The sequence below is a fragment of the Branchiostoma lanceolatum genome, chromosome 12 (genome assembly GCF_035083965.1).
Source record: "Branchiostoma lanceolatum isolate klBraLanc5 chromosome 12, klBraLanc5.hap2, whole genome shotgun sequence".
NCBI lineage: Eukaryota > Metazoa > Chordata > Leptocardii > Amphioxiformes > Branchiostomatidae > Branchiostoma > Branchiostoma lanceolatum.
The window spans coordinates 199,016-226,813 of NC_089733.1; the positions used below are offsets into that span (position 1 = coordinate 199,016).

The following is a 27,798-nucleotide window of genomic DNA, read 5'->3' on the forward strand; positions in this document are numbered from 1 at the left end:
TCTTTATTCCAAAATAGACTGTCCGCTCGGCATGTAACGACGAATCTCTTTATCAAGCCTCCACGAGTACAGTGGCTGCTTATTGGTCAGTCTCTGACCAATCGCGTCCTTTTGTTACCAATGTAAACTGGGCCATAGAACAAGAAAGTAAAGATAAAGATGACAACTCCGTGTGGATCGTTGAGCGCGATTTTGTGGACCTCGGCATGGCAGAGAGTGGGGTCGAGACGGGTCTGTACCTGGTACCAGGTGGACAATACAGATCTGTTGTGGAGTTCTGTCACCAGGCGGCGTGTTTCCCTCCAGGTGGGCATTTTTAATATTTAGTGGGCACGATTTTGTCCTCATCCGGCAATTGGATATTACTGTTAACGATTACTCTTTAACTGTTTATTCGCTCACAAAATTTCTTCTGGCACACCGTTAAGGCAGGGATGTGCATATAGCTCAACTGGTAGCAATATCACAGTTGAGCTCCTGGTTCCGATTATTTGCTAACTGGGAGACCTCAGTTCAACCGTCTATCGGAAGGGAAGCTAGATTGTTCATGTTTTCAGCCATAAAATCTACTTATTAAGTAAGTAACATGTGTATGTATGTATGTATGTATGTATGTATGTATGTATGAAAATAAGACAAATTGTTGATGATGGAAATTATCCGTCTTTCTTGAAACTAGTTTACAGCCCAGGCTTCTGGGTCGTGCCCGAACCACCATATACGGGATATTTGGACGTGACCATTACTTCTCCTGAAGAAGGGGTGTCACGACTTTACGTGACGTATGACAAGTTCTTGGATCCACACCTCGGTAGTGATGCAGTGATGGATTACTACGAGTGGGCAATCACAGACGTCTCGGAAAACGGGCGACTGCTGACAGGCTGGACTGCCATAGTTCCGACAACGTCTAGCAGCAGGACAGTAAGTTGATATACATGTCGATATAATGTTACAGGAGTTACTACCGCAAATTCATGTGTGTAAATACCTTTGTATTCACAATCCAACTTGTCCTAACTCTAAAGTGCTTTGAGAATGTTATATGCATTTTATAAAAGTGATCATGTTTATTTGTCTATTGACTACTCTCTTCTCAGCCAGTGGCTGAGTTGTGAGGATCTTATCATTGGCGGGGATAAGTAGCTAGGTTCTGTAATTGCTACCTGTATATAACGCCTAGTGAACTCTATACCACTGTAATTGCCCCAGTTGCATCCATGGGACCCTTACTCTTTTCTACTGTATTTCAGTTGTAACATGTGAAGCGAAGTTTCTTCAATGTTTACAACTTTTTGCATCTGACGACGACGTTTCCCTCGTGCAACATTAATTTTTTTTTCCAGATATCGTTTATCGTTCCCTCCTTAAAGCTTGAAGTGACTAAATGCCTGCAGCTGGTCGTGCGTGGCCACACCCACACCGGCATGACATCTTCGGTGGCAAGGGAAATCCTGGAGTGTGAAACAACAGCAGAAAACCCAGGCTACTCCAGACCGATCGTCATTGATGCCATTGGTAAGTACTTGTCGATTACTTTAGACATACTTTGTACCTGCCCTTCGTCACAAGACTGTGGATGGCTCAGTCCTTAACAAAGACTGGGTTTGATCAGTCGAAAATCTTGGTCCATTTTTTGTTGACTTTGATTCAGTTTTGAAGTAAAGTGGTGTAGGTTTGCCTCAATTCCTTTAAAACTTATTGTAACGGGTTTCCAGTAAACGTCACCATTGACGAAAATGCAGCCTGGACTCAGCCTGACGTAGAGTATACTTCATCATCAAACAGCATCTCTGCTGTTTGGCCCACATTACGTCATCATCAGTACGAGTGGGCTCTTATTGACGATATGGATAGAGAAAGTCTGGACACAATGGCTGGAAAACACCTGTCTATCACCTACCCGTGCAAACACCAAAACGCCATAGCTTGTGGCTACACGGAGAAGGTAAAGTGATTTTTCCAAGTCCTCATCCGATTCCTCATCCAACTGAGTCGTGCTTATTGACACTTTTCTGACAAAAATTGTAATTTAAGTGAAAGTAGTAACATCAATGACAAATTTTGTCTTGCTATGATAATTGTATACCAGGCAGTACATATAATATAAATATCAATATGTTACATCGGAATGGGAAATGTTGTACCTATGCATTGGCTGGATTATGAACCTGGTTTATTTCCTAATGTACATAATGTAATATTTCTATTTAAGGAATACGCAACAGCTCACGGGCTTTCCCTTGAGCAAGGTAAGCGTTACATGATGTGCGTCCACGCTAACGAAACCAGTAGACAGTTCGAGACATGGACGGACACATATCCCGAAGTGGCCGCCTGTAGCAGCGGCGTTACCGTGGACACTTCACCACCTGTACCCGGGGACGTGTGGATAGGAACTGGCAGGCAGAGTGGCTACCAGGTGAGCTGGGAACACTTTAAAATGCATTTATTGAACAACTACGCAGTAAAATGTGCATCGTGCTTGTAAACAAACCATTAGGAAAAAAATTCCAGATTCAGGTATGATTTTAAGCTTTACAGCATAAGACAGCATATACAGTTAAGACCGAGTATGATAAAATCCTATGATATTTACAGGCCACATCTATAAAGGAACAATTTAAGCCAACCAGTCCCTACCAAGTCTCAAAAACCTCTAATTAAAGAATAACTTCGACTCATAAAAAGCCAATTACTTTTTCCGCCTCATGATTTTTCTTGTTTCATTTGTACATTTCTTTTTTTTTTATGTTGAAAAGATACCTAATCGGTCTCAATGGCGTTTCATACATATATTCTAGACTGATGAGTTTATTTCAATTTCATTCCATATCACAGGTTTAGGAGTGATGTATATTGTCATAGGACGGGTTTCATCTTCTTCTCCTTATCCTGCCATTTGGTCAAATGTATTCAATTTTTTTGTTTCTTTTTGGGACAAATAGTCCGAAATTTGTCAGGGAGGGTGAGTAACCAAAGGCCTAAAGCTTTTCTTATAGGTTTTTGATTTTCCTCGGGGGCCTAAAAAAGTATCTCGCCCCATTTTATTGTTGTTATCTTTAAAATATTCTGTTTCTTTATATCTGCAAGCAAACATTTACTAAATATGCGTAACTGAAATGAATGAAAGAACAAGCGAGCGAGCGAACAAGCGAGCGAGCGAATGCGCGATGGTTGAGGTTATCTTCAACAATGCGCAGACAATGACTTTAGCTCAGCTACATTCAACCTGTGGTGCACTTACTAGAATTCCTCATTTATCATCAAATCAATACGATTGTGCCAAATTGATATTGACATGTTTTTGCATTAATCCGCAGACATCCACATCCGAGATGTACATTGAGTGGGAACACTTTGTGGATGTAGAGGAATATGGATTTGCCTTACACCACAGCGGTATCCAACACTACGAGTACGCTATAGGTAAGCAATCATGTGTTGCTTTACTGATGACTATGTTAGCTGTTCATATCTGCACTGTGTCCCAGGATGTTCGTAATCACTATGTAGTCATTTAACACTTCACTCATAATTTACAAATCTAAATAGTATAAGTTATATTTTGACTAGACTGTCAACGTTGTAAAGGTTTCACGTCATAAGGTCGAAGCATGCCACATATAAAATCTGTAAAAGCTGAATAATCTTTCCTAAACAGCAACATCCTCATTACAACTAAGCTGTATTTTCTAGGCACATCATCTGCTGGCACAGACATCCAAACATGGACCGAAGTGGGGTTTACAGACCACGCCCTGGTTACCGGACTCATTCTGCAGAACAGCTGGTCTTACTACGCCACTGTGAAAGGTGAAAACCTCCGACATACAGAATTATCGATTATATATATAGTACATATAGTATAACCGATAATTTTATATTATATGCAAATTCTTTCCTTAAGTTTATAAAACAGTACAAAAGTGTTAATGTATACAATATATAAGCTAAATGTAGTTTGCAGCATACTATATTTAAGTGACATGTCTTATTTAGTCTTTAAAACACACCAAAATTGAATACAAGTTCAAAGTTGTCTATGCCTTTTCGCTGTCTAGTTGTAAATAATGGAAACAATCTTTACATATATTTTTGCAGCATACGACTTTGTTGGTCTATCCACTATAGCAGTGTCCCAAAGAGTAACGATAGATATCACTCCGCCATTAAGGAAAGATGTGAAAATTGACGTGGGAGGAACGTTTCATTACTCCAGAGAATCTGTTTCAGCAAGGTACATGCATATGATACATTCATTTTGTGTGTAGTTTAAATGTACAACAAGTCAAGGTGTATAAAACTTTTATAAACTCGCTCAAAAACAAATTACTTCTTACAATATGTCAAGACCTGTTCCATAAAGTAGTACTTCTGGAGAACGATGATGGATTATAACAAGTTCAGTTTTCGTCTTAATCTACTTTCAAAAAAGAAGCCAAACACAACTCATGCATGTAGATAGTGACGGCACTATCTTTTTTAATAAGTCTTTTGTTACAGTACGTCAATCACTGCCCTTGTTTTATTATGTTTCCAATATCTTTACCACATGCGTACTTCACGAATCTACCCGCTTACAATAAACAGTCGGGCATGAACTTGCAAATAAAGTTGATTTAACATATTGATGGTTTTTCTCCTGGTATATTTGCTGATATTATCATTCATCGGTAATGATGATACAATGCACGTTTTCCCAAGCATTTGTGTGAAATATCTGTTGGATTCAATAGTACTGATATGATGCATTGGTGACTGTGTTATCTGTATCAATCAGCTGGGAAGGATTGTTCAACGATCCTCAGAGTGGAGTAGCCGGTTACGAGTGGGCCGTGGGGTCACGTCCGGGACATGCCGATATAGCACCGTTCAACAGAACCGTGGACACCAAGGCGACCACAGATCCAAACGAGCCCCTATCTCTGCACGAGGGACACACATACTATGTCTCTGTCAAGGTGGGTCGCAAAAACACAAATTATTTCATCATGTACGGTTATGATGTCCCTGTAGCTCAACTCGTAGCAGACTCACAGTTAAACGTCTGATTCCCTTTTTTTGGTAATTGGGAATCCCCGGTTCAATCTTAAGTAGGTCATCTCGGTTGGAGCTGCACCAGTTTGTCGATAGGAAGGTAAAACGGGGGTCCCGTGTTCGAGGAAGTGCCTCGAGCACGTGAAAGGGAAGGGCTAACAAAACCCACCCCGCCCCCCTGTACAAATATACCCTGCTACTGAAACAGCAAGGAAACCTGCTTCTCTGTATGCCACTTGTGCATTAGGTACTACAAGGGTCTTAGCGAACTAACATTGTCATAACCTTCTAGTCACCATCGATCGTCATCAATGATATCAATGATCAGTCATTTATAACAGCAATCGACTCCAAACTGAAAGGAAATATATTTTGTCACGTGTATGTTTTTTAAAACATATGAGTGGCCAAATAAAAGATTTCAGAAACAATCTGTCCCATGTTTTATCATATTCTGAATAGGCGTACAATTCTGCTGGTCTGGTCGCTATGGCAACATCCTCGGCAGTTGTCGTGGAAACGTCCCCGCCCACTATCGGGAACGTATATGACGGCGGAAGGGACAATGTTGCAAATGACATTGATTACCAACCGGATGTGACGTCAGTACATGCTCACTGGGACGGTTTCCATGACCCCCACACTGCCATCATCAGCTACAGCTGGAGTGTTGGTACATGCCCCAAATGTAGCAACATTCTCCGGCCTCAAAATGTCGGCACTCTCACAGGTGTGGTAAAATGTTTTAGCTTGAACGAAAGGTAGCAAGAAAAAGTATTAAGAAATTGCTAATTTTGAGAGATGATGATTCTCCACTGATTGTTACTTCACCACTAATGTGTCTGTACGTATGTGTGTGTCTGTGTACATGCGTGTGAGTGTGTGTGTGTGTGTGTGTGTGTTTGTGTGTGCGTGTGTGAGTATGTGTGTGTGTGTGTGTGTGTGTGTGTGTGTGTGCGTGTGTGTGTGTGTGTGTGGCCTATAGTCGCAAAGCTGTGTCGCCATATGTGATTATCTTGTAACTACTATCTTGCTGCTATCTTGGTAGAAAAATCTGTCGTGTTTTTGTAGACCATCATGCACCCCATGTCTTATTTCAAATCATTTCGGCAAACTCACATTCTTGTAATCACTCCCTTTACTATCAACTTTGCAGAAGCCAGTTTTGACGGGTTGACGTTGTTTCCCGGGAAGACGTATTACGTGACGGTTACTGCCTGTAATGCCGCTGACCTTTGTACCAGCGTGACGTCAGACGGAGTCATTCCCGACAACTCCCCACCTGTGGCCGGCAGGGTGATGGACGGAACGTTAGGAAGTGACGTCAAATATCAGGCTACAAGGTACGATCTGCGCTGCATGTACTAATATCATTTATATAACGTTTATATAACAATGAAATTTCATCCGTTTCGGTAAAAAAAACTCAAGGATTTTGAACCGAATCCTCTGTGTTTATCGGGTACCTGGCGCACTCACCGAAGATGGTAAAATTAGCTAAGTGTTTATTTTCAGTGCGTGGCAATGCGTTAAAAAAGTTGCGTTCAAAGTCTCATTCAAGTTTCGTCTTCCCATAGACTTCTGTGCTATGATACGTGTTTACATGGGTACGTTGAAAATGAAACTACAGGAAATGCACCAAGGTCATTCATTCTACTAGTATGCTGAGCAAATTCACCCTACGTCATGTAGAAAAAGTGCCAACGAGCATAAAGCGTACAATCTCTGTTTATGGCAATTACAAACTGCACGTACGAGGGGTGATCGAAAAGTCCTCGGCCTCTCTCAAAAAACGTTGTTGAACAAAAATTTTTCTTGCACTATTTTTCAACATAGTCTCCTCTGACTTCAATACATTTGGTCCAGCGATGTTCCAGCATTGCTACCCCCTGCTGTAAGTAGGTTGCGTCTTGGGCCTCTAGATAGGCCTCAACAGCATGGATGACGTCATCATCAGTCTGGAAAAGGTGACCACGTAAGTGGGACTTCAGTTTAGGAAACAGTTAGAAGTCCGACGGAGCCAGGTCAGGTGAATAGGGAGGGTGGGGTAAGAGTTCAAAGCCACATTGGGTTGCTGCTGCCACTGACACATGTGCTGTGTGAACAGGTGCATTATCCTGGAGCAACAGCACGCCAGCTCGGAGCTTTCCTCAGTCCTTTTCTCTTTGATTGTTGCTTTTAGCTGTCACAGTTCTGAAGCATAGTACTCCATTGATAATAAACCATTGATGGTTTGACCCTTTTGCAAGTAGTCAATCATGATGACTCCCTCGCTGTCCCAGAACAAAGAGGCCATCACCTTGCCGACCGATGCCACGCGCTTGAACTTCTTGGGTGGCTGCGACCCCTTCTTTGTCCATTCTTTACTCTGTTCTTTTGACTCTGGATCAAAGTGGTGAACCCACGTCTCATCTTGGGTCACAAATCTCTTGAGGAAGTTGGCCGGATTAGACTGGAAACGGGCCAAAAGTGACCTGGAAACTTCCAACCTGTTCAGCTTCTGATGACGAGTCAACATCCGGGGTACCCATCTTGCAGACAGCTTGCTCATCCCCAAGATGTTGGAAAAATATTTTGAACTCAGCCATAACTGATGCCCAATGAATGCTCTATATGTCGGATGGTCACACGTCTGTCATTCATTATCATGCGATGGATGGCCTCAACTTCATTCTCCGAGGTGGCTGTCCCGACCTTGGGTCGTCTTCACGCTCTCCTTGCCTCGTTTGAAGTTAGCAACCCACTTCTTTACGGTGGAATGAGAAGGGAAGTCCTCACCAAGTGTCTTGGCCATGTCTTCGTGGATTTGCCTGGGTGTCATACCTTTTTTTCGTTAGATATTTGATAACAGCACGAACCTCTGTGGCGTCCATTTTGTGATTTTCTTCACACCTGCTGATTTTCAAGGGGCGCCGCGCGCTACTTAATGAATATGAAAAATTGCATTTCTGTGGGCAGTGTCTTAAGATGTCATAGTATACAGTTATACACAAGAATGGAAGTTACACCCATCGCTTCTAGGTGAGGCCGAGGACTTTTTGATCACCCCTCGTACGTGCGTAGCTACACCCCACAAAAGGCACTTTCCAGTTGCAAACGTAACACCGCCCCACTCAAAGCCCAGGACTGTGCACGTCCGACCTAGCGTGTGGCTGCCGAATTTTACCTGCACATTTCTTTAGTTACAATTACGAACAAGCTTTCAACAGTTTGTAATTGACACTGGAGATCAGTTGGGCTGGCGAGAAGGGAAGGTACTCTTTTGGTACCCACTAGGATAAATACATGAATGAGACCTCATATGCCTTTTCTTGGTACTAGATAGGCTAGGCGTAATTTTTTGTTGAATTGAATTGAATTGAATTGAATTAAGTACAGAAAATCCTGTCGTAAGGCTCTAAATCGGGCATATCACTGGACGGCGCCAAATCGCGAAAGGTATTCGGAAAGTAGCACAAACGTTAACCGGCACCAATCTTCACCAATCACAAATTTGTCACCTGGAATTGTGCTCACCTGGCAAAATGGCGCAAAACGGCGCAATCAATTCATCTCTTCAAGATTTCTAAGTCATCTTGTCTCTAATTTTGAGCCAAAACTGACAACGTGACATTCCGGGCGCTGCCATCTTTTTTCGAGATGTCACGCACCCGGTACCCGTCAGTCGCACGCCAGTTCGACGGTAAAGGATGAATGGCGAAAATTGGCGCAGTGGGCGCAATTTCCTAGCAATTTGGCGCAGCCTTGTGAGATACACAATTAAGGCTCTTCCAATTATAGAAGTCAGCACGGCGGCCTAGTGTCTGACGTATAAACATAACCATACATGATATAAGTTCATGTCAATAGGTATTAGCATGCTTTGTTTTTCAGTAACACACTAGCGGCCCATTGGTATGGTTTCACAGACCCTCATTCTGGACTGTCCCATTATGAGTGGAGGGCGGGGACTACAAAAGGAGGCGATGACATCATGAGCGTAAAGAAGGTTAGATGATAGCACTGATGTAAATTCTCTTATTGTGGTTAGATCGTGACAAAATTAGCACCTTAAATAATGCACAATGTTATATCTATAGTACAGTGCATAAGTTGTAGACCAGTCAGAGGTTACGTTGATGAAGGTTAGACATCCAGGTTATAAGATACGCCAAAAATAATTACTCAAGCAACTGGATAAGATTTTGAAACAGTCACACGTTTCAGACAGTATCCACTGTCTTTCGTCAGTGACTAACGATAGGACTGAGAACACCAGGTTTTATACCGAAACTCTGAATAGATATGTTAATGAGGTAAAGACAATATAGGATGTCTTGAAGTAGTCTTTAAAAAGAAGATTAATTCAAGACAGTTTATGCCAATAGTTCAATTAGCTACTGTTGTTCTAGTACAGTAACTAAATGTTGCTTGTCCGGGGGTGGGGGTGATGGACAGTGCATTATCCCAGGTGCCTGAAAGTTGAACGCGTAGACCCCCTTTCCTGTTGAGGGCGGGGTTGTACATCCTCTCATATATTGCTTCTCTAATTCCCCGTTCGAACCAGCGTTCTTCACGATCTAGGATGTCCGTGGATTCGAGATTGAATGAGTGTCCCTGGTTGTGTTTTAGATGGTGGAAAATGGCAGAGGAGTAGCCGTTAGCGCTCTTTCTGCAATGTTCCTTGTACCTTTCTTTTAGTGGTCGACTTGTCTCCCCTATGTACATGTTATTGCAGTTCGGTTCCTCACATTTCAGTTTGTAGATGACATTGGCTTTGATGCCTTTTTCATGCCTGTCTTTTGGATGGACTAGTTTCTGCCTGAGAGTTGAGTGAGGTTTGAAGTTAGTGGCAATGTTGAAGTTTTGGAAGATACGTCTGAGTTTTTCCGATACTCCTTGGACGTAGGGAATGGTAATGTTGACCTTGTTTCTGTTGGTCAATGGTCTGCACTTGAGTGTTTTCTTAGACTGGTCAGAAGGTTTGAGGGCCTTGTTGAAGGTCCAATTTTGGTAGCCACACTTGGCTAAAGCCACACGGAGATGTCTGTGTTCTTTTGTTTTTGCTTCGTCTGAGGTAATGACATTGTCTGCTCGATGGAAGAGAGTTTTAATCACTGCTAGTTTGTGTTCCAAAGGGTGATGGGAATCAAAGGCCAGATATTGATCAGTGTGGGTCGGTTTCCTGTACACTTCGAACTAAAGGTTGCCATCCTTTTCTATGATGGTTTTGGTGTCTAAGAAGGGGAGCATGTTGTTTTGACACGACTCCTGTGTGAACTTGATGTTGTCATCTACCTGGTTAATATGGTCATCAGCTACTCTCTTCTTTCGCCTACACCAAGTGTCGTCTACATAGCGAAACCAGTTTGCTGGGGGAGGGCCATTGAAAGTACTGAGGGCTTTGTTCTCAAACTTCTCCATATACAGGTTCACAACAATGGTCGATACCGGCGATACCGGTTAAAGACTACTTCAAGACATTCTAATTGTCTTTACCTCATTAACATATCTATTCAGAGTTTTGGTATAAAACTTGGTGTTCTCAGTCCTATCGTTAGTCACTGACGAAAGACAGTGGATACTGTCTGAAACGCCTGACTGTTTCAGAATCTTATCCAGTTGCTTGAGTAATTATTTTTTGGCGGACCAGTCAGAGGTTATAATTCTTGTTGATGACTTGGTTTGATAATGATAGACATAGGCTAACAGTATGTAAGGAACACATTATTGTGAAATGACTAGTGGAATCAAAAGATAAGAAGATTGATAAAACTTTCAGAAACACTACGAAAGTATGATGCATTGTAAGCTTAAGTGTCGTACAAGATTGGGTCGGTCCCATAATGTTGAATGTTCCGATGCACTCCTGTAGTAGAAACGTATCATTTGCAGTGTTTGCGACTATAACAACATTTGAGAATACGTTTTATTTGATAACCAAGCGATGTCATGTTTATGATTTAGAATCTATGAAAGCTATTGCCCAACAGTTTTGTTTCCTACAGTTGCATCTTACAGATGTTGCCATAGCAACAAATGTCTCCCTACCCGAGAAGACCGCTATTTACGTCACAGTGACTGCCTACAACCATGTTGGTATGGCTGTTGAAACAACATCCAATGGTGAGATGTAGCAAGCTAGATTTTTTATCTTGCAGAGGCTATTAACATATTTGCCAAATGGAGTGTCTTTCAAACAACATTGGGTGATACAAATTTAGACTCTGGAACGTATTACCTGGAAACTGCCTTTTATGATATCGTTTATATAAAAGCACTTGAAAGACGGAAATGATTCATCAATGCAGATACGTAGAGTTGACCAAACTTTAGGTGGAGCATAAAAGAGTGCATATAGAGTGATGTACAACTTTCTTTGTGAACATTAAGGTTTCCTTGTGGACACATCAGTCCCCAACATCACGTCTCCTGCGCGGATTGAACATATTCACGGGTCGGTGGTGGAAGGGACACAAGTCTGGCGTTCCGCTCTGAGGGTCACATGGGGGTTTAGCGATCCTGAGAGTATGATCGTACAGCAGCATCTGTCTCTGCATAACCATCATGGAGCAGAGGTTACTAACGTGAAGGTAGGACATCGTGGAACAGACTTTGTAGAAGCTGACAGGGCAGCTCAGACGGCTTCTGGTGCATGGCATCGTCGTTGAAAACGCTGCTCATCATTGATGTTTCAGTTAATAGCTGAAATATCAGCTGGGAACGTTACATGTCATAAAAGTGAACAATAGACGAAGCTGCATGATGGTGACAATGAGACTGGGGCAAAACATAACTTACGTAAATAAATACCTGAAGCACCATTCACTGGTTATTCTTCGCTATAAGATACTGGTACTATACACGGATTTATTTCAACAGGCAAGTATCATAAAGAGAGCTTGTTATCACAAATGATTATTCTGTTTGCTTAATTGCAAAAAAAGTTCCATCTAAAAGAAGTGTCTTTATTCTCTACAAAAGCTATAGGTCAAGAAATGACTTGATATCCGTTGATTTATAAATTAGGTGACTGGAAGCGAACAAACGTACACGTTCACGGACCTCGCACTGGACGACGGGAACGAATACGTTGCCATGGTGATCGGATGTAACGGCGCCAGTCTATGTACTCAGCAAACGACTGCATCTATTCTGGTACGTGTTAATGAAAGGTACTTATAGAAATGTTGTGTGTAAGGCTTAAATGTTTGTCAAAAATATAGAAATGTTTATGTTGGTCAAGAACGAGAAAAAAAAGGGGACGAATATTTACCAGCTGTGAAATACTAGGAGCACTGACCCGTTACAATTCTAGATTTCAGTAAGGTAATTGGATAACAACTAAATGGCTCAGTTATGCATACATGCATAAAAAATATCGGTATTTCCCATGCTAGTAATTTGTGGTGGTCATACAAACACTTCCGATGAAGAAAATACATTTAATTTTGTCACCTGTCTTTCTTTACAACCTCATTATTATGATATTATTTGCTTGAACATATAGCGTTTAATCTTCTAGATGAAAATAGAACAACATGTGCAGTTATATCCATTCCGCTTCTTCCAGATCGACTCCTCTCCACCAGTGATGGGCATGTTTGCAGCCCACACTGCGCATGCGGCAAGACTCAGAAGGCACAGGGACAACTGGATGACGTGGACCAATCAGGGATCACCTCAGTTGAATCTTGCTTGGATTGGATTCGGTGACTATCACTCTGGGATAGAGAGTATCGTCGTGACTGTGGGGGAATCGTATGGTGGAAGGCAATTTATGGAGGTAGGTAGTTACATAGTCAAGTAAGTCAGAAAGGTTTTATAGTTCAGATCCGCTAATTCCGGATCATGTGATGCGCCAAAATGCAGCCTCTAATAATAACGTGATATAAAACCATCGTGTCATTTTTGTCATTGTTGTACATACAAAAGCTACGATGTCGTTACTTTTTTTAAACCTTTAGTTTTAAATTTTGATATTCTAGTGTTTTGCTTGCCTCGAGAGTTTGTTGGCTTATCATGCATCTGTGTTGACCTTACCCTTATAATTTAATGATTTTAGTGCAATATCATATTTTGAAATGCCTTCGACGGTACATTTTGAAATGTCTCCCTATTCACTTGTATCATTATCATTCCTATTGTGCACTGCGAAGAACGGTGAACCACAGGTACTACAAGAAACAAGTTCATACCAGCCACTACCCCTTGATAGCAGTACAAACCAGACAGGTACAAACCAGACAAGTACAAACCAGACAAGTACAAACCAGACAAGTGCAAACCAGACAAGTGCAAACCAGACAAGTGCAAACCAGAAAAGTGCAAACCAGAAAAGTGCAAACCAGACAAGTACAAACCAGGCAAGTACAAACCAGACAAGTACAAACGTTAACCAGACAAGTACAAACGTTAACAAGACAAGTACAAACCAGACAAGTACAAACCAGATACTGCTTGTTGACTGCAACCCTGACGATGAAGGGTGTGTACACGGAGGCATCGTGCAGCTGTCCAAGGAACTCATCCTGTATTCTACTGTATACATCTCATTATGGGCTATCAATGGGGTGAGCATTTTTTTTTTTTAAATTCAAATAATTTGTGTATTTACAAGTTGATAGGGTAGGAATGAATCACTTCCGAAAATACACCTAGCAGCTTGTTTTTCTTTCAGATTTACTTTTTTTAATTAAACATGAATAATACTTGGTATGTGACAAGGAGGGGGTGGTGTGAGGGTTTAAGTCAAATTCTGCTTCGTTAATTGTTTTTAAACAGATCAAATACTTATGAAGTACTTTTACGTTATTTTCATAGATTAGGCTTTTGTTCATCTGGTTAGTTAATTCGTCACAGTTTGACAACTCGCTACTATGTACTAAATAGGAGAACAATAATCAGAATTGGTGTTTCGGATGAAGACGCAGAGGACACTAAAAAGGATACAATTTCTTGTTTCAACAATTGTCCAGGTTGGTCTAAGAAGTCGCTCTGCGCACTCCGCCTTCACGGTAGTCCCGGCAGGTAACTCCACCAGCGGGAGTCTGGAGCTGGTTCGGCGGTGTGACGCCCACTCCTGCCTCGGACACTGCACATGCGCACCTGTCGGACAAACCTGTGCCGTGCCCGTGGACAACCCCTGCTCTAATCTCAACGCATGTGAGTCTATTTTGCTTAGTAGACATCCATCCTGGGGGATTCAGAAACAATTCATCATCATCATCATCATCATCATCTTCTTCACCGCTTTTCAGGAACGATTACACGAATATATATATATATATGTATGTATATATATATATATATATATATATATATATATATATATATATATATATATATATATATATATGTATATATATTCAGATGCGTGTCACATGCCTGATAAGCTGTCACATGGTATAATGTACCTTTGCGTACTTTGGGTTGATACACATAAGGTGAATAATTAAGCTTATAAACTGAGGTTTGAGACTTTAACATCGGGACCTACCCACTTTTGTTCTATTGTTGTGTATTTTTATGATCAATGCGTAACTTTCCTTAACAAAGTATTGAATTATCCCAATTCAATCTATAAAGGGTTATAATAAACAACATGCACTCAACCTGATTGTATTCTGAAAATGTCATCAATCATCTACAGTTGATTCCGCGTACTCGATCATTGAGGTTTACGACCCAACAGAATACCGCAACTTGACAGCGGCAGATTCTGAGTCTGATGCCGACTATACCTACTCGACCTGCGCGTTAGCCGCCAGCTGGAAGGAGGTTACTGTGGGCAGTTCCAGACCGTATAGATACGAGTGGAGTGCTGGCATTCAGGTAACATTTAGTCACTAACAATGACATCACCCTTTGCTTTCATTTTTTAGAGGTTTATCCTTACGCCTTGTTGTGAACCTTGCTTTGAAAATTCTTCGCGTTATTTGAACGCATTGCTATCATCATGATAGATGATTTCCAATTAGTTATACACCCCTGCTAAACGTAAACTTAACCGTCCTTTTCAAGGAATTAGAGACAAACAAAATTACTTTGAGATGATGCCTGACATTTACCGATGCCAAAATGACTCTGATATGACATGTACCTATTTTCACCGGTTTGTTTACATTTTCGCCATGGTCTACACTTAGATATAACAAGAAGTTGTGTTTATAATCAATGATAGATTGCAATGAAAATTAGTCAATCTGAAAGGAAATTTATAAATATAGTCAGTCAGTCTATGAAGACTATGACATATTACTGCGTAAACAAAATTTAAAACACAAAGGAAATTATTCATCACATAAAATATATGTCAGTTTAATAGACAACATCAAAATAGAACATGTTAATTATAGCTTTATTTGTATAATGAATGTAACAAGATAAAAACTAAGAACTTTACAAAAACTTCAAACATTTCAGTGAGGCCTGCGGTCTCAAAACTCTTCGTTTATTGAGATTGTTGTCATTTTCAGGTCACAAAAAATAAAAATATATTTTAAGGTCTGGTATCAAAACCAACTGACCTCAAAATTGGTCAGTTGGAAGGAAATATACCCACGGGTCTTCATTTACATTTTTCGGCGTAACTTTAGATGTATTTAGTAAGAGTAGTAGAATACATGCTGCTTTCTTAATTTTCAGGTATATCTTTGGGTTTTTAAATCAAACTGGTCTGCATGCACTATGCCGAGAAAAAAAACAATAATGACACCTGTTCAACTAATGCTAACAAATCCTTAGGCCTTAAGAGGACAGCTTGTGCAGAACGTTGTAAGATCCAGTTTAAGATTATGTGTGTTTTGCCAACAATGGACAATGCTGTCACCTGTATACATGGACAGGTTGTACTGGGGATAAGCTGTGAGGATAACATAACAAATGCCTAAAGATAACATGTCATCCATTTTGGGCCTCATTGATGCATGCTAGCCAAGCTGATTCCAAACGTTTTGAAAATTCTACTTCAAAAAAAAGAGTTTCGTGCATGTGACAAATATAATCAATGACATTATGTGTAAATCTTTACAGACTGGCCTAAGCAATCACTGTAAGGTACCGTATTACTAAGGGATCTTGGTTTACAAGCTAGGATAATCCTTAAAGGCCTGTATAAGGCCGGCTCGATGTGTTTCTCACTGATAGTTGTTATTAGCGTTGAGAATAACATCCTAATACACAAACTGTGTTGTTTTCATGTTGCCATGGTTTTGTCATGTTTGGTCTTATGATCGTAAACCCCTCTGTGGCCTGCTTTACCTGTAGTTGGCAATATACCAATACCAAAGCCTAGCCCTAATGTGTAAACAAGGTCTATCTGAAGCATATACTACTAAACTATTATTAATACACGTTTGCAACTAAAATGAATTCAAGGGACTGACAAGTTTGAGCTACCCTGTAATAGATGATTATCAACAAGGTTTTTGTCTTTAAAAACTATAGATATAGCCCTAGAATTTGACATGTTATCCGTTATTTCAGATGTTGGTCCCATTTAGATAAAACAAACAAATATTAGATAAACTTTGCCAATTTCACGTATTACATCAGAAATCTTCCAAGATTATCTCATTGGTATCACCTGCATGTTCAGTGCCAACAATGAACAATGCTGTCACCTGTATGAGGTAACAGGCAATATTGACAAATCCACGGGTCGTAAGACGTAAGCTTCAACTAAGTCTGTCTAGGCTTATGAAGAGCGTTTAAGACATTTACACAAAGAACGTGCCTGAAGCGTAGCTTATCTAGGAATACTTGTAAAAACTGTTTTACGTGATCACGCAGTGTTTATAACGTTCCATATATCAAGGTAATGTTGTGTGTCTGATTTTTACGAACTGAACATGACAGGTAATCTAAAGTCAGTAAACCGGTCTAAAAGCTACGGTGATATTTTAAAGTCAGTTATGTTGTGGTGGTCGACAACTATTCTAAGCTCTATATCCGGCACTGAAAACACAAGCTGTGTTGTTTTCATGTTTCCATTGTTTTGTGTGTTTAGCTTTGGAATTCCTGAGTCCATACCAGACCTTTGTAATTATAGCGAGGTTTCAAAATCTCAGACTCCATGAAACATGTATTATTTGTGGAGATGTATTCGATATTTAGTACAACATCTATGAAGTTGTAGAATTCCCATTACTCACAAGCGAAAAGATTGATTCAATATTTAAGAAGGATGATAGCAAGGCTTTGTTTTATCTCCAACGAATAACATCATATAGATATTTGCATAATTGATTTGTAATATCCTTCCTTCTCCCCTGCTAATATTACATCTGTCTTTAATCCAATACTGGAAAACATTTTAGAAATTCTTCATCAATTATGCAGACTTTGCATCTTGACGTTGGCTACCTAGTTTTACATACAAAAAATCACGAAAATCTACCCGCCCTTTCTTTATTCATTCTTTGCTGAAGTTCAGACAAAACCATTATGATCTGCATTTCGATGCAATGTAAATCACTTGTTGCATCAGCTCCTGAAATAGCTGACACATGAAAGTGAAAAGTAAATGAGGAAAGAAATAAACTGAAATACCAAGTATTTTCTACATGTGTAAAACCGGGGGCAACTCACAATATCTGAACTTTGTTAGGGAGAGAGTGTTGGAGCCGGACTCTTTGATCTCATCAATGATGACGTATGGCAGGACGTTGCTATGGAAACACATGCGATCCTCACTTTGCCGAGTGGAGGTTTGTTACATTGTTAATTTTTCGAATGATATGTATCTACATAAGAAATGATCCTTGTCACAAAAGTACCAGTTGGTAAAAGAGCTAAATTAGTAGATTGATTATGCTATTACAATAGCATCGGTGAGTCAAGTTATATACTTCTTCTTTAGTTCATTGGAATTTGCACTTCTTCTATAAGTTTCATCGAATGAATTTCTTTCTTTATGTATTTCTCTATATATAATCTTATAGTTTGTGCTTACTGTTTTCTTTTTGCTTGTAACTTAACATGTTTCTTCTTAAAGAGTCGCTTGAGGCCGGCGTTCTCTACAGTTTTTACGTCCGGGTCTGGTATGATGACCGAACCTACAGAGTGTTTCAGTCTGACGGCATCATCGCTGACTACACCCCGCCGGTTATCTCTAGCTCAAGAAAGGCAAGTAGCCAAGTCATCAAATCTCTTTTTTTTTAATCAAAAGAATCGGCAAAAGATTCATACATTCATTAAATCAACTGCTAACGTTGGTTTACTGGTAGTTAAAAACAGAGTATTTTCATTCAAGGTATATAGAACTTGTTACAGTATATAAGTTCATCTAGTTGAAAGATAGCAGGCTAAACAGATTATTACACCATAGATTTTGTCCATGGAATTTGTTGTTTGTGTAGCATGTTAGTCTCGATGCCACGTAACAGATAAGCCTAATGGTTAATATGCTTTCTGATGCAATGTCGCATAATGGTGACATGTTTCCAGCTTCGCAAATAATCATCTATGATAATTGATTATTTCTTTGTTGCAGATCAAGGACCTTTTGTCACAGGGAGAATCACACGACATAGACTACATGGCCCAAACAACCTCGCTGAGCACAAGCTACTCATCGGTATTCTTCGATTCCGTCATTTCCGGTGACAGCAGCCACATGCAAAGGTTTGAGCTGGCCCTTGGCACATATCCTGGAGGTAATTATCTCCATGAAAAAAGGCTTTTTCATGGAGATACTGTTTTGCTTGCGTTTGGTGTTTGTGTGTATGTATGTGTCACCGGATGCTTAAAGTCACCATAACTGTAGAACCTGTGCATGGATTGTAATGATTTTTGGTATGTGGGTGGGTGTTAAGTGGAGGAAGGTCAAGGTCGATTTTGGGCCCCCTGGCATGTGTGACTGGAAATTCAATGGCGTATTTGTAAAAATCTTCAATGTAGAAGAACTGAAGAGAGGATCGACAGATCATCATGTTATTTGGTACACAGGTAGGTTAGACTAAGATGTACACACTTAAGTGCAAACTATGTAAATGAGACCGAATTTGCATAAGTAAGGAGGTAAATCGTTTACATGTGTGTCGTTGGATGCTTAAAGTCAGCATAACAGTAGAACGTGTAGATGGATTGTAATGATATTTGGTATGTGGGTATGCGCTGAGAGGAGAATGGTCAAGGTCGATTTTGGGCCCCCTGGTTTGTGTCCCTGGAAGTACAATGGCCTATTTGTAAAAATGTTCTAAAGGGGAATAACTGAAGAAAGGAACAACAGATTTTCATGTTATTTGGCACGCAGGTAGGTTGGACAGAGATGTACACACTGAAGTGCAAATCATGCAAAGTTAGTGTGTTTGCGCGTGTGTGCGCGTGTGTGTATGTTTGTGTCACCGTGTGTGTATGTATGTGTCACCGGATGCGTAAAATCAGCATAACTATAGAACTTGTAGATGGATTGTAATGATATTTGGTATGTGGGTAGGTGCTGGGAGGAGAAACGTCAAGGTCGATTTCGGGCCCCCTGGTATGTGTCATTGGAACTGCAATGGCGTATTTGTAGAAATATTCAAAGGAGAATAACTGAAGAAAGGAGCGACTGATTTTCATGATATTTGGTACGCAGGTGGGTTGGACAGAGATGTACAAACTGAAGTGGTAATTATGCAAATTCGGACTGAATTTGCATAAATAATGAGAAATATCTACTCTATTGTGGGCTTTGAGGTCGCACCATCTGTTGGTCTCTTATCTAGGTCAACTATTCCCCAGGCCCCAACAGCTGGTGGTCAAACCACAAATGGGAACACTACCGAACCTGTATGTGGATACCCTTTGGCACATAAAATAAAACAACCAGCGGCAAAAACAAACAACTAGGGCAAATAAAACACATCATATATAAAAACAAATTTCATGGAGATTTTGGGTCTTCGGACTCTTGTTATTTTTTGTTTTCTTCAATTGACAAAGGAGATATTGATGAATAAGACCAAAAATGTGATAGATTATGATTTCAATAACAGGTTATCGCTGCACCATTAAACAACAATGAAAAAATATGGTATTGCACCGATGGAAGACGGTCTTTCTTTGTTTGCTTGACTTTGTCCCTTTTGTTTCAACACATGAATTTCCTGCAGGAGAGGACATTATGAAGTTTAGAGACAACCAAGTTGATGGACTGACGACCAACTACACGTTTTCTGCACTTACCCTCTCGCCGTCTGAAACATACTACTCAACCGTGAGAGCTGTCAACTTAGCGGGTCTCCACAGAACGTACCATTCTGATGGAGTCCTGGTGGATACCGCTTCACCTAGAGCAGGCGTAGTACATGATGGAACAGGTAATACAGGAGAGCATTTGCTCTTTGCAATTTGCACTTTATGTTCAGATCATACCTAGCTCTATGGACAATACATACGTATGAAATCACCGTAACTATTCATGCTGTCCAACAATTCAAAATGTTTGCTTAATTTAACATTTTATAAACGAGGTATGATTGGATGAGTGATACAATTCCAGCGTGTGGTGTCATTTTACAGGAGTACATGATGCAGATTATCAGTCGTCTACCACCAAGTTGTCGGCGTTCTGGCACGGTTTCACAGACCTGGAGTCTGGAGTACGGCGGTACCTGTGGTGTGTTGGACGAACTGAAGATCCGCCTGAATGTGGCGTGAAAGATTGGATGGACAATGGGGCTTCCGAACTAGGGACAACCGATATAGAATCTGCGCTTGTCACAGGTATTATTGCACGAAAGTGTTTTTCTCATGATCATGCGTGGATTTATATATCATTGCTAATTAGACTGTTTAGGGTCATTTTCTCTTCACTTTTAGCAAGGTATTGATGAGGTGGAGGGAAAATGAAGATGTACAAAAGCCTTCAAGAACAGCTCGAAATTTGGCTAGCAGCCTATGTCACAATGAATTCTTAATCGGTTACTGACGCAGGATTTAAAAATGATAAAAACTCAAGATATTTCATTGGGGAATGAGATATTTTAGGTGTTGTTTGTTTTGTTTTTGATTTAGTGAAGGCAAGGGGTATACATTGATATGCGATACCATTATTGCTTGTTGTGTTCATGATCTCTCGTTTCAGGAAAACGGTACTTTATCAAAGTTGTGGCCGAAGATACTGCCGGAAACAGCTCACCTGTCGCAGTGTCTGATGGGATTGTGATTGACGCCACCCCTCCTGTACCGGAAGCCAACCTGGTCTATGGAGACAACTTGCTTCAGAACCCTTCATTTGAGATAGCCGGCGGATTAGGTGACATAGAAAGTAAGTGACTAATGTTAAGAACACGAAATCAATTTTCGTATCATGTAACATGGTCAACTTTTTTTAGATAGTTGCACGCTTTCACCATACATATGCATGTACTATGACGTAAGTATAGTCTACCGTGTTGGAAAGTGCCAAGCAAACGTCACTTTGTGTAGACATTTATTTTATAATCCTGTGATTTTGCAATGCAATGTGGGATGTCCCTACAGTTTAACTGGTGGTAGTTTCACAGTTGAGCTCCTGGTAACAATAAATTGCTAACTTGAATGTTACCGGTTCAATCCCGGGTCAGGACATCTTAGTTGGGGCTGCACCCGTCTTCAGGGGACATAAAATGTGTGTCCCATGTTCGAGTAGGTGACTCTAGCACGTTAATGTGAAAGGGATAGCTACCCCCTTTAAAAAAAAAGCTACTGAAACTTGCTGCCTGATGTGCCACTAGGCACTACAGGGGTCTGGAAGCAGGAACAAACAACCATGCAATTGCAACGAATACACAATGCAAACTCCTACGTTTGACTCATCCACCTGCATGTAACACGTAAACGGTATTGCTTCAAACGTGCCATTCTGCTTACAGAGAAAACATCTGTTGTTGCAGGTTGGACTTCAGATAATGATTTCCACGAGGCTCTACAAGTGTCATCAAGACCTTGGGATGAGACTGTAGCCAAGGATGGCCAACATTACATCATACTTCGTGGGTCCATTTCTCAAACAATTGCTACGATGCCAGGTAATTCATTCCAAATTGCTCACTGCGTGTATGATAATGTTGATTCGAATATTGTCATATTGACAGATTTGAGCACTTAAGTAATTGATGATAGCATGTTGTGTACGCCCAAATCAATTGAATTCGTACTATGTTAAATGATGTTCCTTACAATCTAGTTTGATATTGATTGATAAATAGTTCGGGTAAATACACAAGCTGGTGAAATACGGACCAATGTACTCGTCTGTTGACAACGACACAGTTATTGTGAGCATGTCTGTGTTTGTATATTAATTCATTTTGCATGTTTGTGTATGTGTATGTGCACGTGTGTGTATGTGTGCTTGTGTTCGGGTGTGCGTGTGCGTTGTATCGTCTTGATGTGTCAAATACGAAAATAAATAGTATTTAGTACTAAATGTGGTCCATGTGCCTTTTACAGGGCAGGGATATCGTGTTTCGTTCTTTGTAAACCACGAGACGTCCTCCGACGTGCCTACACTGAACCAAGAAGGGACTGTCACGGCTCCAGGAATCGCCTATGCATTTAAACTACGAAATCGCCCTGTTTCATCAAAGGACGTTAAAACAACAGCTGAAGATGACTCAGCCTGGGACACCTGGCAGCGGCAGATGTTTTTCTTTACTGCAGCAAACAGCTCTTCCGTCATCACTATAGGTTCAGTGGGTAGAAAGGCAGGCATATCTCTGGATAATGTTAAGGTACGGTGTGCATCTGCACTTTCCCTTTTTCTCTTTTTGACTGTTGATAATTTTAATGTTTTCCTAAAAACCCCAATTGCTTCGACCCTACTCTATTGTAGACGTCAAAATAACACGTTTTAGAAGTACTTTAGATATCTGACAATTATTTAAGATCATCTCTTGGCATTTCAGCATTTAAAAAGGTCAATACATCTGGATACATTATAAATCCAATAACATCTAATCTAATTTAGGTCCAGGCGATGAATTATCGTGGCAGTCGATACAGCAACAGCGCCCGTTACTATGGAGACGTTGACGTCAGTTCTCAGCTCCTTTCTGATTGGAGCTCAGTGGTGGCCAAGTGGAGCATGGTAGATCCAGAGTCACCCATCGTCGACAACTCTTGGGCGATCGGCACAGTTAGAGGTAGATACTTGTTGATATATTTTCTCAATATGTAGAAACACCTTTTTATCTTTTAATAATCACTAGAGAGGGATGAATATAAATCCATCTTTTACGCTTCCTTTTGCTTTTTTTCATCTGTGCTTTAGACTGCGCAGCTGCAATGTTCTAGATTCTTGTATTTTGATGAACACATTTATAAACCCTAAATGATACGTGAAAGCTACATGGGGTACCGCCATCATGGGCCAGAGGGATTGAGTATGACCTGTCATAGGCCAAATTTACATCTGCATTTCCAAGCGCATTTCCAAGCACACTTGGAGCACACAGCCAAAGTCCGACTCAAGTGCGGTCTGTTTGCACATGGGGCCGCGAAGTGACTTGGAACTCCCAACTGCGCCCGGCCGCGGTATGTATGTGACGACCGCAATTCAAATCATGACTAACTTGTATCAACAGGGTGCACATAATTATGAAGTAGATACCGAAAAATCATGGAATAAAAAGTAACCAACAAATTTCCAAATTTGCGCAATGTGCTTTCACTGATTTTCGTATAACCTCTGATCTGAGCATTGCATAACTCGCCGGGAGTAGAATCGGAGTCGACTCCGTGCATTAACTTACAAGTCAACGTGCCTTGAGTCTGACTTGTCCGGGCAAAAGGGGACTTGAGTACCCTAGATATTTGTTCACACGGTCCAAAATCGACTCCGCTGAGTCGGACTTGGGCTGAGTGTGCTCCAAGTGTGCTTGGAAAATGCATGTTTAAACCGGGCCATAGTTCACATCTTATCGCCATTTATTAACCAGGTGGGACTCAGCTGCAAGGCTTCACCTCCGTAGGACAGATGCGCAGCGCCAGGAGCTCCAATCTGCCCCTCCAACACGGCTCCTACATGCACGTCACTGTGGTGGCGACCAACGCTGCTGGACTCAGATCAGGTGGGTTCGTTCATTTTTGTCTTTGAAGAAGGTCCATTGCCTCTCCCAACAGACGCATGATTGGACATAATTATCACACCTGATAGTCGGGGAGTATGGTCGATCCAACACTAGCTTCCCGATGTACCGTAGTTCCCAGCTTTCCACATTGGAGTAAATATTGCACATCTCATATTCAAAAAGGTATACGAGATAAATCGTTAGACCTTGTTGGACACATACTTTGTCAGGTTACTTGACAGACCTATTATTCATCAAATACATTCCATTGCTCATGACACCCAGTATTATAGTCTAGAACATTGTCAAGAAGTAGACTACAGAGTGACGTTTTTAGTTTAATGTTCAGTTATATGAGGTAGAGACAGTGTGAATCAGCTCTAATCAACCAGCATATTCCAAGCCAATTACTTTGTCTTAGTAATCACTGCATGCTTCTGATCTCTCAGTGATCTACTCGGACCCCGTTGTGGTTGATCTAACGCCACCGGTGATTGGCGCAGTTCTGGATGCAGCCGACAACACTTTTGTCGATATTGACTATCAGATGAGTGACGTGATATCCGGCAAGTGGCCAGACGTCCATGACGATGAGAGTGGCATAGAATCATGCGAATGGGCACTAGGTGGGTTTTGATAGTTACAACCGATTCTTTGCACATTTACCAACATTTCATAAATGACAAGAAAATATCCACCTTTGTATGGGGGAATGTTGATAGATGTGGCCCCAGCAAGTAGATTTTATGGACAAAATCCTCTGTAGACTCCAAATCTAATGTGTGTTTTGACGAAATCAGACAAAATCAATGCGCGTGCTGATTCTATCCATAGATTAAAGTACAAAGTAAAAGGTAACAAACATGTCGGCCTTATAGGATACAGACGCGGCATAGCAGACCTGACGGAGTTCATGACGTCAGAAGGGCAGGACAGATCCGCCTCTCTGGACACTTTCGGGATCCTGAGACACGGCCAGAAGGTGTACGTCATCGTCCGATGTCACAACAAGGCCGGACAGGTATATGATGCCATTTCTACGGCACTTTTTTTCTACTCTGATCTTACTGTCATACCTAAGACGTAACAAATGAAAATTACCTGATACTCTGATGATATACACCTGATGTGTTTTGGGAGTTGGCTTGCTATCAAGATAATTGTATACAGTACTTCTATATTAAACTATTAACAGTAGAGAACCGGTCCCTCGGAGGGATCTCAAACTGTTCTCCTGTAACAGTTAACTGTCTGAATCACCATAAATAATATATCAGAAGGCTGTTTGTCATGTTCTTTCCATAGTCATCAACAGCATCTTCCGACGGAGTGACGGTTGTCAGGGAGCCGCCCAGTTCAGACCACGCTTCTTTAGAGATCCTGTCAGAGCCTGTGACGCACTTCCGGCCCAGGAATCATGAGCAGTACCGACTGGATGAGGTAGAGATTCGGTGGGAGGGCTTCGAGGACGACTCCGGCATTTCACATTATCAGGTACATGTATATGCATCATTCCGTATCAATGGTATGGTGGGAAAGGAATAAATGAAGTCATTATCCGTCCTAATTTCCAGCTTTTGTCTTATTTTAAAGCTCACATATCTGAGCAGTCTTTTGATCTGGTAAATAAAGTTGAGGGTGACACGGTCCATTTTAGTTCATTTTTGGTTTGAATAATGTAAAAAAGAATGTGTCTGTGCGTTTTTCACAGTACATGTTGGAAGGTGCAGACATGTCCACACATTGGATTGACGTCCCATGGAAGACTCAGAACACCGCCAAGCTGACCAGTCTTCAGTTAGGACCGGACGTTAAGTACAACCTAAGCCTCCGGGCCGTTAACTTTGCCGGCCTTTCCAGTCAGCCAATCTCAAAGGAGATCTACATTGAAGAATCGGCTCCTAGTATCCGAGGTAAGCGATGTTTATGGTGAAGTTTTCGGATTGAAATCCGGATTCGGGACATGTCCATTTGTCTAATGTGAAGGTTTTCGCACACCTCTACTCTATGTTTTCATGTCAATGATGTTTAATTCATCCTTTCAGGAGAAATCATCATAACCTGGCCATCAACTGGCGAATTTCACCTGAACTGGGAGGGAAGCTTCGATACAGGTGATGCAAGTAAGTACGATGCAATCTAACATGCATCAACAGAGCCACATTATTTACAGTTAATGAAACTGGGTCTGCAATGCGTATGTGACGCCTTTCTTATACTTTTATTTTGTTCTCCACCCTGTAGGTCTGTTTTATGAGGTCTCCGTAGGCCTGACTGAAGGAGGTGGTGGCGTCTTCTACTGGATGGAGACTACAGATTCTAATCTGTCTGTGTCTGGGATAGATCGGGACAAGGTAGGTTTCCTGAAACATGTCATATTCATCATTGTCTTAAGTATATAAGATATCAATCAACATTGTGCGATGTCAGTGACATCAGTCACATTATCAAAACGGTATGATAATTCAAATGTTTTGCCTCTTAATTATAATGCTTCTTCTCTTCTTGACACAACACATGTATTATCCACTTAGACATAGACCTGCATACACAATCTTTTTCGCTTGCATAAGTATGGAAGCATAAAGTAAGAGCAAAGTCATTGAGACACATTCTATGATCACAAATTATCGACTTAAGAAATAATGAGCAGTGTTATCTCGCGCAGGAATACTACGTGTCTATCAATGTCATTAATGGAGCAGGGCTGTACACCACGGCAAAGATGGTCGTCACTTACGACAGGAGCAGCTGAGCAGGGAACCTCTGCGATACTAGCTTCACTTTGGCTTACTCCCAGTACGTTCTTTTAAGAAACATCAAGGTTGTACCATACGTAGCCAATTCATCAGATTATAAAACTATGGAACGAACCTTTATCTTGATATTGCTTTGTTTGAACTTAAATGCCATTGTTCGTAGAAATGAGCATTACTCATTTGTGCAAGTTTACCTAAGTTCACGGTGGTTTCGTACATCGAGACATATAGAGAGAATGATGGGGATGAATGATAGATGATACGCTAGAGGTCATTGCTTCGTGTCATTGCTTCCTCGAATAATACGTTTATTACTTCATTTACACAACGTGATTGGCATGTTTCCATCTACTTAGTAAATATATTAAATGAATTAAAGAACAAAATATAGATGTCAGTACTTTCTCTCCAACTACCTATTAATGCTTGATATCAAAGCAAGACTATATATTCAATCAATAAACGGACAATTCTAACTGATTATGACACCACTATATGTTTAATCTCGGCGTTTTTGCTATACTGACATAGATAATAACAGTCATTGAAATTTTTCTATGATGTACTTAATTTTAGTTATAGTGCCATTCATATTCTATGTATATATTTAGGAACCTTCTCACATGTGTGCAAAAATGTTTCGTATCACACGACCCCAACTTAACTGGATGTTACTACTATCATTGCTAATAAAAGATTCCTTTTTTATTGGAATAGAAAACAAAGAATGTCTTTTCGATGTATAAGTTCTGAACTGATTAGTAATGTAATTTTTATATATCCGAGACAGAACATGTATTACAACACAGTCGATATGTATATAAACAAACTGTCGATAGGCATGCCCATAGACAACTAATTAGAAAATAGAGCGTCAGCCTGTAACATTAGTCAAAATACTTGAGCTAGTGGTGGTAGGGGGGTTGTGGTTAGAGTTGTGTTTGTTGACTCATAACCTTCAGGTGTTCGTAACTCGACTC

At 40.7% G+C, this 27,798-nt stretch overlaps 1 protein-coding gene across 1 annotated transcript; it reads left to right on the forward strand.

The window, feature by feature from the left end:
- Positions 1-22: 22 nt before the first annotated feature.
- On the forward strand, positions 23-27,631 carry LOC136445931 (uncharacterized). The gene is made up of 36 exons (XM_066444166.1): positions 23-306; positions 680-924; positions 1,347-1,518; positions 1,719-1,948; positions 2,216-2,422; positions 3,324-3,429; positions 3,700-3,816; positions 4,105-4,240; positions 4,784-4,964; positions 5,503-5,770; positions 6,197-6,383; positions 8,914-9,028; positions 11,028-11,145; positions 11,413-11,612; positions 12,049-12,177; positions 12,593-12,805; positions 13,179-13,592; positions 13,998-14,184; positions 14,672-14,853; positions 17,630-17,729; positions 18,017-18,147; positions 18,515-18,677; positions 20,118-20,324; positions 20,527-20,730; positions 21,092-21,274; positions 21,882-22,016; positions 22,441-22,721; positions 22,958-23,132; positions 23,928-24,059; positions 24,509-24,685; positions 24,938-25,080; positions 25,365-25,553; positions 25,771-25,972; positions 26,105-26,182; positions 26,304-26,413; positions 26,728-27,631. Exons 1-36 carry the CDS (start codon positions 207-209, stop codon positions 26,812-26,814), a joined length of 6,204 nt encoding a protein of 2,067 aa, XP_066300263.1. The 5' UTR covers positions 23-206; the 3' UTR covers positions 26,815-27,631.
- Positions 27,632-27,798: the final 167 nt, after the last annotated feature.